This window comes from Tarenaya hassleriana, unplaced genomic scaffold (genome assembly GCF_000463585.1).
Source record: "Tarenaya hassleriana unplaced genomic scaffold, ASM46358v1 Cleome24, whole genome shotgun sequence".
Taxonomy (NCBI): domain Eukaryota; kingdom Viridiplantae; phylum Streptophyta; class Magnoliopsida; order Brassicales; family Cleomaceae; genus Tarenaya; species Tarenaya hassleriana.
In genome coordinates, this window is record NW_010965696.1 from 1,347,297 (window position 1) to 1,358,376 (window position 11,080).

An 11,080-nucleotide genomic window follows, 5' to 3' on the forward strand; every position below is an offset into this window, starting at 1 on the left:
AAAATTTAATTAAAACTATTATAAAAAATTATTTTTAAATAATATTTTTTTGACAATTTATATCAAAACGCAACCGTAACCATAATGAACCATTCACTTCTAACTGCACCCACCCGCAATCGCTACCAACAGCAACTTCTCAACCAGTCAGTACTAATCATTTATAATCGCTATCAAACGTTCTGAAAACGCTGCCACCCGCATCCGCAACTGCTGCGGTACAACCAGTCAAACCCTCTCTCCACTAGGATTCAACCATATGGATATTCTGAGATACGGTCGATCCATCAATACCTAAAATTTTTACATTAGTTTCTAGATTAAAACATAATTTTTATATGATGTTATTATGTATTTATTTAAATGACTGTCATTGTATATTTTAAATAAACAAAACTCATTTTTATTTTAAAAAGATATAAAATATTTAATTAGCTAAAAAACTATATGATTTTTGAAAATAATCTATGCTAATAATTTTATTAAATAGATTGTTTTTATTTATTAAATAATAACAATAAAATATTTTCATATCTTGTTATTTTATTTTTGAAATATCAGTGTGCAACGGTCACCTCATGTCCATAACGGTAACTTTCGGAGAAGCTGCGCAAAGAGCGTATCAGGGGCCCACAACGGTCCTTATCAGTTGTTATCTGTCACATTAAATCATAAAAAACATATAAAAAAGAATGAACCATAGAAGAGACAAGAGTCAACTCACGCTTATTTAACGCACATACCATACGTTGCCATAAATAAAACACCAACAAAGGGGTACAGCTTAAAACGCACCGTATTGGCTTCATTTCCTTAAACGTGTTTTGACTTATACTGTAATTTACCGATTATACCCTTTTCAACATAAAGCCGAATGACCATTTTATCCTCGGAAATGGTCTTATTAAATTTACTTTTGCTGTTTTTTCTTGAATCAGTTTTTATGTATTTTCTTCTTTGCCAACTCCTGCTTTTCTAGAATTGTTCTATGTAACTCTATTCCACTGCTCTTGCCTTTTGTTCATAACAATTCACGGAGACTTTTATGTTTCATCGTGAGAAACTTACATTTGATACATAAATATAAATAATTAAAAATCCAAAACAAAAATAATAAGTATTTTCATCAAAACATAACGTGTTGTTATAAAAAATATATGATATTTCTTGGGTAATATTTGGTCTAAAGAAATCAGATGAGATTGGTGGGAGGAATAACTAAAAATCGAAATTTATATATGTATTTATGATTTAAAAAGAACACATATTACAATATTTGTTTGATACATTTTTAGAGAATGAAAGGATAGAAGCCAGTTAACAAAAATAAAATAAAATAAAGGATAGAAGCCGTAAATAGGGTAAGGGGGTAAATCCGTCTTTTAGACGGTGAGGAAGAGCCCGAGACACGGAGTCCAATCATTCTTCCCTCTCGTGTTTATATACCTCCTCTCTCTCCCTCTCGTTCGTTGACACAAAACGGAGAAACCAAAATAGAAACAAATCAATCAATCAATCCGAGAATTCCTCCGAACAAATCCAAGAAATCGGAAGAAAATCTCGGGTTTATCCTAGGAAAATTTCTGTAGTAGGCACAGAAAGGGCGAGAAAAAGTGCAGAACGATGTCTTGTTCGGTCGCTATCTGCAACTCCCCGGTGTTCTCGCCGTCGTCGTCGCTCTTCTGCAACAAAGCGTCGATCATCTCTCCGGCGAATGAATCGATTACCCCAGCCCTAACCCATCTCAAGCCCTCCGCCGCCTCCCCGTCTTCTCCCTCCGCCGTGGCCTCGCCGAAGTCGCCGCTTCGCCTACGCCTCCAGAAACCCCCAACCGGGTTCTTCCCGACGCCTTCGGGTTTAGGATCGGATCCGGGTCATGGGCTGGGGACCGTAAATTCCCCGCCAGGAGGGGTTCATAAGAGGAAACGTCCGGCGATGCTGAATATACCGATGGCTCCGGCGGGTTTTGGAGCTCCGGCGGCGGCGGCTGAGGCGACGCCGAGGGAGGAGAGGAGAGTGATGGAGAGAGACGGTGATGAGTTTTCGGTATATTGCCGGAGAGGAAGGAGAGAGGCTATGGAGGATCGGTTCTCTGCCATCACCAGTGTTCACGGTGACCCCAAGCAGGTAAAATTTATGTTTTTGTGTTACGAAATGGATTAGAAATGATGCAAACTAGGGTTCTTATGTGAGTTGTTTGATGTTTTGGTGCGTCCATTTGTACGAACACGTTAATTAGTTAGGAATTGTGGAACTTGTGAATCTATCCATGTGGAGGGGAGGAGACACTATGTCTATGTGGAATTTGCTGTTGAAACATCTAAGACGTAGATAGATATTGATAATATCTCGTTATAATTTCCACGAACCAAGAAACCAACGACCCGTGTTTGTGAATTTCAGGCAATATTCGGGGTCTTTGATGGGCACGGAGGAGCAAAAGCTGCGGAGTTTGCGGCTAAGAACTTGGACAGGAACATTCTCGAGGGAGTTGTCGGAAGGAGAGGCGAGCTCGGGATCACAGAGGCAGTGAGACACGGTTACCTGACCACAGACACCGATTTTCTCAAGGAGAAAGAAGGAAGGGGCGGCTCGTGCTGTGTCACGGCACTGGTCCGTGACGGGAATCTAGTGGTGGCCAACGCAGGCGACTGCCGAGCTGTTATGAGCGTCGGTGGCGTGGCACAACCCCTGACTTCTGACCACCGACCTTCTAGAGAAGATGAACGGAACAGGATCGAGAGCACGGTTAGATTCCTATCTCCGTTTATATGTTTGGTGTTTTGTTTTTTCTTTCAGGGCACAAGAGCTTGCGCTATTGAATTCAATCTCTCTATTCGGACCCTTTAGGCACTTTGATTGATTTGAGAATATGAGTAGAATAGAGCGTTTTAGTATAGGAAATCTTTTCGATATCGGATTTAGTAAACCTTGTTGTGAATGTGGTACCAAATTGTAGGTTTTGTTGGGATCCATCCTTTGGAAACATAGTGTATAGTTGATATGAAATGCGGTTGGCTAACAGTCTATGGTGGGGGTAAATATGCAGGGCGGATATGTTGATACGTTCAATGGTGTATGGAGAATCCAAGGATCTCTGGCTGTGTCGAGAGGGATCGGAGATGGTCATCTCAAACAATGGGTAATAGCCGAGCCCGAGACACAGATCCTTAGGATCGAACCCGGACACGAGTTCTTGATCTTGGCATCTGATGGTTTATGGGACAAGGTACTAATCACCATAAAAATATAAAAAGAAAACCCTTTATCCATACTTGAATTAAAACAACAATAACAACAATGTGTGTGTGTTGGCATTGCAGGTGAGTAACCAGGAAGCTGTAGACATAGTTAGACCGATCTGCCTAGGAACCGGGAGGCCATTGTTGTCGGCCTGTAAGAAGCTGGCCGAGCTCTCGGCTTCACGAGGCTCTTTCGATGACATCAGCGTGATGGTGATCCGCTTGCGGAGGTTCATCTGACGGGTTAGATTTTGACGGCGAGATCAAATCCTACGGCGAGGGATCATCGCAGTGGATAGGAGAGTAGAGGCCGACCATAGACGAAAATACCTTAGAAATATGTTGAATTCATTCATTCTTTGATTCTTTCTTTTTCTTTTAAACTTAATTATTTGTTAATTGATCTGTTCTAACAAAATAGAAGAATAAATCGACGATCATCTGTACTTTGTATGAATCGGTTCATTATTATCTTTTGATTCTCCCAGTTATGTCTTCAATTGGATCCATCCAAAGAGGTTTCGTGTCTGTAATGAGTTATGATGATATATCATTAAAATCAGAGAATGAAATAAAAAAAACATATTCGAAATTGAACTAATAATCTATTTTACTCAACAATCGATTTTGAAATTCCTGCTTTTGGATCTAAATGTATGTCCAATCTATATTTTTATCTGGATTTTTTTTTTTTTTGGATAGACCATAGAATTAAAGATACCGGAACCGTCGTCCATGCTAAAACAAGGGTTAGCCGTGCAGTGTAATAATTCATCAATGAAATATTAAAATATTTTAATTTATCACGAGTAATTAAAATGGGGATTTGGGAATTGCTGATAATGAATACCGACACGACAAGATAAGAACGAGGTTTTGTTTTGTGGGTCGTGAAGAACAGGGAGACCATAGTCAAACAAATGTGTGCGGATATATATTAATATCATTAACAAAACAAAACAAAAAACAGAAAAACGGCACGTGAAACAGATCGCATGCCTTGTGTTCAGCCCGCACAACACGGCGTTTACATACGACACCCCTCCTTTTTTCCCTGAAACGGCACGTTGTTCGGCTTTCCCTTTGTCGTTTTTCTTGCCCACAGACCAAACACCACCCCCCCCCCCCCCCCCCACCCGACGATCATCTGTACTTTGTATGAATCGGTTCATTATTATCTTTTGATTCTCCCAGTTATGTCTTCAATTGGATCCATCCAAAGAGGTTTCGTGTCTGTAATGAGTTATGATGATATATCATTAAAATCAGAGAATGAAATAAAAAAAACATATTCGAAATTGAACTAATAATCTATTTTACTCAACAATCGATTTTGAAATTCCTGCTTTTGGATCTAAATGTATGTCCAATCTATATTTTTATCTGGATTTTTTTTTTTTTTGGATAGACCATAGAATTAAAGATACCGGAACCGTCGTCCATGCTAAAACAAGGGTTAGCCGTGCAGTGTAATAATTCATCAATGAAATATTAAAATATTTTAATTTATCACGAGTAATTAAAATGGGGATTTGGGAATTGCTGATAATGAATACCGACACGACAAGATAAGAACGAGGTTTTGTTTTGTGGGTCGTGAAGAACAGGGAGACCATAGTCAAACAAATGTGTGCGGATATATATTAATATCATTAACAAAACAAAACAAAAAACAGAAAAACGGCACGTGAAACAGATCGCATGCCTTGTGTTCAGCCCGCACAACACGGCGTTTACATACGACACCCCTCCTTTTTTCCCTGAAACGGCACGTTGTTCGGCTTTCCCTTTGTCGTTTTTCTTGCCCACAGACCAAACACCACCCCCCCCCCCCACTCACATCATCATGTGTGGTGTATGCAATATGCTACCAAACTCCGGTTCGGCCTTTCAAAAATGGACCCAACCCATTACCGCTGTCTATTAAATCAGCTGTTTTAATTGACAATTGAATTTTTATTTGGTCTTGTCGCCTCATTTATAAAGTTTACAGTTTGGGGATGGATTCGATGTAACAACACTATACCAATTTTGTTACAACCATATGACTCATTTAATGCGCTTTGCCCATTAAAAAACGATTTTATACGAAAAGTTTCTAAAGAAATTGAACGATCACATGCATGAAACGTTCTCGAATTGTTTGCCAATAATTAATTACTCCTGTAAGCAATGTGGCTCATAATTTTGAATTGACTCGTAAAGATATGTACACATTGATACACGCGCAATACATGTGGGTCCTTCGGTGTTTTGGTTGATAATTACATCCAAAGTACAACGTTAATCAGGAAATCTTTATACTAGATTAAGCATGTTAATCAACATATAAATCAAACTCTAATAATTTACACTATTCACATGAAAAATGTACTGTATTTGATAATTTTGTTCCTTTAACTCCTTTTTGTCATGATTCATCTAATTATGCCGCGACAGAAACATATATCTTCTGGCGAATCTTTTTTTTTTTTTTGGCAAATTAGATAATAGACAGATACGCACATCTTGGTGGGTTCTCACAAAGTATATGCACATATATACACACAATCATACGTAGATTTATACGTATTTTGGTGGGCATGGAGGTGTGAGATGCTATATATATATACGATGAGTTAGGGGTCCTTTGCATGCATCTCCATGTTACGTTGTCGGCCACCAGATTTTGAGTTTCGCTGTTTTGTTGTCTACGTCTCGCACGACACTAATCCACACCACAGCAACTTATGTCTCCTCTATGTTTGCCTTCTTTTATTTACAATTAATCTCCTCTCTGAAACCACTAATTATGCATTTTTCTTCATCATTAATCCATACATATCTACACGGTTTTATCCGAATTTAAAAGTTAAATAATTTAATCTGAATGGAGTTCGACATACTAATAATTAATATATTTGTTTTTAATTAGTTTAGATCTTGAATAAATTGAGGTATCTTATAAGTATAATAATTTCGAAAGAGAGATATTTTCCATGTGTAATGCACTACAGACATTATAATTTATCCACGTCAATTTTGTTTTGTTAAAGTCAACAAGCCTCTAATTATACAATAGTATCGATTAGATGCCTCTTATATATATATATATATATATTATATTACAAGGGTCTTTTTTTGTATGAAAATATTAAATATTAAATATATACCAAGGGTCTTAACAGCGACTTGCAAGTGGATTATCCGATCTATAACATATATAATATGGTATGGGTCCCCTAAATCTTCGAGAAATAATATCTTGTTGTTTGGACTGTTGTTTCACATAAAAGTTGCCCTAAAAAGATATGGAACAAGTGGTGGACCGTTAACTCAGTCCTACACGTTCTTCTCAGATTGGCACAAGATTTCCTCGAATTTTATTTAAAATTTATTTTATTTTATAAATTTTGGACTCTTTCATTATTTTTTTGGCTTAAGTTTAATTTTTAATTAATTTTGATAACAATACTTGTCTTGAATTAATATAATATGTATAGACACATACATATATACAATCAATATGTTAATTATATTATTTTTATAAAAAATATTTTCTATCAAAATTCAATTATATATATATATATAGTCGTGTTATTTCAATTGCTATTGTTAGTGATTATATACCTTTAATTATAAAAAGAAAAGATAAAAGTTAAAACACGAATTAAAAAACAATTGAACTTTATTAAATTACAGTTTTTAACAACAGTATATTTTTTTCTCTATTTAATATCAACTGCCTAACCAATCTCTTTAAAAGTATTTATAGATCTGTCCAAAATTTAAGATTTAAAAAATACTGAATTTCTACCCTATAAAATAGATGCTGATCATATATGTAATTGTTATTAAAAAATATTGGATATAATTGTTTGCACCAAAAAAAAATCATAGGTTGAGCACCACAAAAATCAAATATTGTTCACCCGTATTTTTTTAGTACTTCACATTTATATTTATTTATATACTGTTAGATTAAAAAAAATTGTATTACTTCTGTTTCATTATAAATTTATAACCCGCAGACAAAAATGTTAATACGTGGACAATGGTGGAGCACGTCAATAGTGTAGCGTTACACAACTGGAGCCTCTGGCTATCTCTCAACGAACGTGGACCATTTATATCTCGCCACGTCAGCTCATAACTGGAACCACTTTGCTATTATCCAGCCTGGCGTGGGCGCATCCAATATGTTCAGTTGTAATTCTAATCTCCTGCTTCACCCTCACGCGCTCGGTTCTGTACCGAATAAATAATGCATGATAAGAACATTTCTCCAATGTTTTTTTTTATATGCTAAGCTTAATATAATTGAATATTGAAGTTTGGCGTTTCCTATTAACATAATAGACATTATCAAAATTACAGGAAATAATAAATTATAATTTTATTCATCTCTAAATTAGTTATCCAAAGAATAATTATATCCAAATATTAAAATGAGTTTCACGTTAACATTCTAATTTCCATAAGATGTTACATAAAAGTCTTAAACATGTAAGTTTAAAGAACAAAGCATGACTGTGAATCTGTGATTCTCTGTATATTAATAATAAGCATTGCGTGACCTTTGCAATACTCGTTAAATACATACAATATATAACCAAATAAATTATACGAATAATTGCAAGTACTCATTTCTATTTTCATAGCTTGACGATATATAGTGATTATGGATTAATATTTTATTTTAAGTATCTAAATTCAGTAAAATAATATTCGCATTAGAACATCTAATACTAAAATTATATATACAATTTTTAAAATATAAATCGTATATAAATAATAAGTTTGAAATAAACTGATTTTTTAAAAATGAAATAAAATGATTTTTAAAAAATAAATAAATATCGTTTCAGATAAAATTTGAAATAAATTTTAATTCAATTTGAAAATAATATAAATATAAATTTGACAAAAAAAATAAAATACGAAGATTTATATAAAAAATAAAAATAGAATACAATTAAAACAAAAATGACGAGCATAAAACGAGAACCGTTGACATCTGTCTCTTGTCGAAAAATCAACGGACCAGATCTAACCGCAACTTGGTTCTTCTTGGATAAGGATGATAGCCTAGTGTTCAGTTTCTTGCAACAGCCCGCGAACTTTCCAAGTATCCTGATGTCATTAAACCGTTTCCACAATTATCCTTAAACGACATTTCCTGTATTTTTCAGTAAACATATTTTTCATGCGAATAATTTTTTTTTACTTTAAAGAAAATATATAGTTTTAATTTAAATCAAAAGTACAACCACTGGGACGGCATAGAATGAATTCTCAATGAAATTAAACATGCTAACGTTCGCTTGAAGATGAAATATCACGTGATCTATTTTCAAAATAAAAACGGTATCCCTCGACCACAATTTTGTGTCCAGAGACACGTAGAAACAAAATTCCACGTCAGCAATTTAAAAATTGCAACTTTATTTTATGTTCACATTTAGCAGTTCAAACACACGTATAAAAGGCCCCGTGGTCACAAGCAGGACACACGAAACGTTGGCACACATGGAGAAACAGAGCATCAGATTCAGACACATTTCTTCTTCTTCTCCTTCTCCTTCGTCTTCTTCCTCTTCTTGGGTTCGTGGCGCGTGCATCGGACGCGGCTGTTTCGGCACCGTAAGCACTGCGGTGAGAAGATCCGACGGCGGAATTTTCGCCGTGAAGTCAGTGGATATCGCCACGTGTCTCCCTTCTCAGGCGGAGTCTCTTGAGAACGAAATCGCCGTTCTTCGCTCTCTCGAGCCTCACCCATGCATCGTCGGTTTCATCGGCGACGACGTGTCCAATGATGGAACGGCGTCGTTTCGGAACCTCCACGTGGAATATCTTCCACGCGGTGACGTGGCTTCCGCCGCCGGCGAGATCGACGAGGCTCTGCTCCGGCAGTACACGTGGTGCTTGGTCTCTGCTCTTCGACACGTTCACTCGTTCGGAATCGTTCACTGCGACGTGAAGGCGAGGAACGTCCTCTTCGGACACGACCGGAGCTCAGTCAAGCTCGCAGATTTCGGGTCGGCGATCAGAATTGGCGACGGTGAATCGACGACTCTGATCACGCCACGTGGAAGTCCGTTATGGATGGCGCCGGAGGTGATCAGGAGGGAGTATCAGGGGCCGGAGAGTGACGTATGGTCGCTCGGGTGTACGATAATCGAGATATTCACCGGGAAACCCGCCTGGGAAGACCGCGGGTTCGATTCGCTCACTCGAATCGGGTTCTCCGACGAGTTGCCAAAATTTCCGGCGGGTCTGTCAGAAATCGGCCGTGATTTCCTCGAAAAGTGTTTGAACAGAAACCCGAGAAAGAGGTGGAGTTGCGATCAGCTTCTGCAGCACCCATTTCTGTCGCGTGATAGCTGTTCCTCATCTCCGCGTTGCGTACTCGACTGGGTCAACTCGGAGTTCGAAGAAGACGACAGAGAAGAAGAGTCGAGATCCAGCCCTGGAATGTCCGCGATGGTAAGGATTTGCAAATTGGCTACGACCGGAGGGGCAAATTGGGAATCAGATGGTTGGGTGGATGTTAGATGCCACGCTTCCGAAGGGGAAGGGGAAGGGACAAGCAAAGAATATACGAATTCGGCGAGGGTAAATTCGGAATTCAAGACATCTCTGGATGTCGAGGAGGTTTGGTCGGATGGGCAAAATCGTAATTTTAATAATCTCGGGGACGCGGCGGCTGGCGGTAGCCCGCCGCGGAACGCGGGATCGGCGGCGGGGACGCGTGAAATATTATTACTATTATCGGATTTTCTGGCTGTAAAGAATATTCAGATATATTCAACGTCTGTCACCATTGTGATTCTCATTCTCTTTATCATTATCACGGCGAAAATAATAATAATAATAATAATAACAACAAATGTTTGTTTCATTCCTAGCCTTTACTTTATGTTTTCTATCGCATGTGATTCGGACCGAACAATCTAACCTCTTCGTGGTGTGTTGGGAACGGTCTCCTAATGCTGGTGTTGATAACTCTCACATGAACAATATAATATTTAATTTAAATATATACCATAAATCATTTTCTTATTTCTCTTATTAATAAAAAAAAGGGAACCGATGGAAGATGACGAGGGTGGTGGTGGTAGTGGGCATTGTTGGCATCCCATACAATTCTCAAGTTGCAAGTTGGATGAGGTGTCTATCGACTATCATCATAAATTATATTCCTACATTATTTTTACCGAATAACATTCAACACTCCTAATGAATTCATCTTTTTACATTCCTTGAAGTTTTGGATAGTGGGCATTGTATATATCATCGTTTTTATTATGACATATATAAAATATAGTATTACGTGATATTATTTGAATAATTTTCTACATTTTTTTCATATATCTTAAACTCATTTAGATTCAGATCACATGATGTATAGCCATAACTTATTATTACCTTTTTTTTTAAAACAAATTAGAAACAAGCGTAGTTAACGTTTTGAAACTGCATACATATGCTACTTCTTCCATAAAAGCAACTATATTAAATTATAGTTGACTTTTTCAAATTGCGTTTGACTTCAATTAAATACACTCACTTGTAAACTTTAATTTGAAATTGACTTTAATTAAAAACACATTGTTTAAGTTATAAGGCAGGAGTATTCAAAGCTGGCTAAGATATAATTATTATTATTTGCTCGACGGTTTGGGCTTCTCGTGGAGGGGTCGAGTTGATTGCCTCTGTCTACCTACCAAACACAAAAAAAAAAATCTTGTTTGTAACTGTTTTATAATTAAATAAAATAAAAATTATTGGGCTTTTATATGGGCCTTATATTTAGAAGGCATAGGCCCATATGAGATCCATGTCGTCATTCGGGGGGG

At 37.0% G+C, this 11,080-nt stretch overlaps 2 protein-coding genes and 1 long non-coding RNA gene across 3 annotated transcripts in view; 2 read left to right on the forward strand and 1 right to left on the reverse strand.

Moving 5' to 3' along the window:
• The first annotated feature begins 1,454 nt into the window (after positions 1-1,454).
• Positions 1,455-3,729, forward strand: LOC104815805 (probable protein phosphatase 2C 25). The gene is made up of 4 exons (XM_010544362.1): positions 1,455-2,127; positions 2,404-2,748; positions 3,050-3,229; positions 3,324-3,729. Exons 1-4 carry the CDS (start codon positions 1,624-1,626, stop codon positions 3,480-3,482), a joined length of 1,188 nt encoding a protein of 395 aa, XP_010542664.1. The 5' UTR covers positions 1,455-1,623; the 3' UTR covers positions 3,483-3,729.
• A 4,907-nt stretch (positions 3,730-8,636) lies between these two features.
• On the forward strand, positions 8,637-10,178 carry LOC104816081 (mitogen-activated protein kinase kinase kinase NPK1-like). Its single transcript, XM_010544750.1, has one exon. The coding sequence runs from the start codon at positions 8,673-8,675 to the stop codon at positions 10,176-10,178; it is 1,506 nt and encodes a 501-aa protein (XP_010543052.1). The 5' UTR covers positions 8,637-8,672.
• A 644-nt stretch (positions 10,179-10,822) lies between these two features.
• Positions 10,823-11,080, reverse strand: part of LOC104815808 — a 6,567-nt gene continuing 6,309 nt past the window's right edge. Inside the window, exon 5 of the long non-coding RNA XR_002024334.1 lies at positions 10,823-10,944. This is a non-coding gene — a long non-coding RNA (uncharacterized LOC104815808). The remainder of the gene's footprint in view (positions 10,945-11,080) is intronic.

Bases quoted from the DNA above. Each gene is read 5' to 3' on its own strand.
- LOC104816081 (XM_010544750.1), top strand. From the start codon at position 8,673: ATGTTCACATTTAGCAGTTCAAACACACGTATAAAAGGCCCCGTGGTC.
- LOC104815805 (XM_010544362.1), top strand. From the start codon at position 1,624: ATGTCTTGTTCGGTCGCTATCTGCAACTCCCCGGTGTTCTCGCCGTCG. The intron at 2,128-2,403 runs GTAAAATTTATG...TGTGAATTTCAG, and splicing joins TTCACGGTGACCCCAAGCAG to GCAATATTCGGGGTCTTTGA. The intron at 3,230-3,323 runs GTACTAATCACC...TTGGCATTGCAG, and splicing joins CTGATGGTTTATGGGACAAG to GTGAGTAACCAGGAAGCTGT.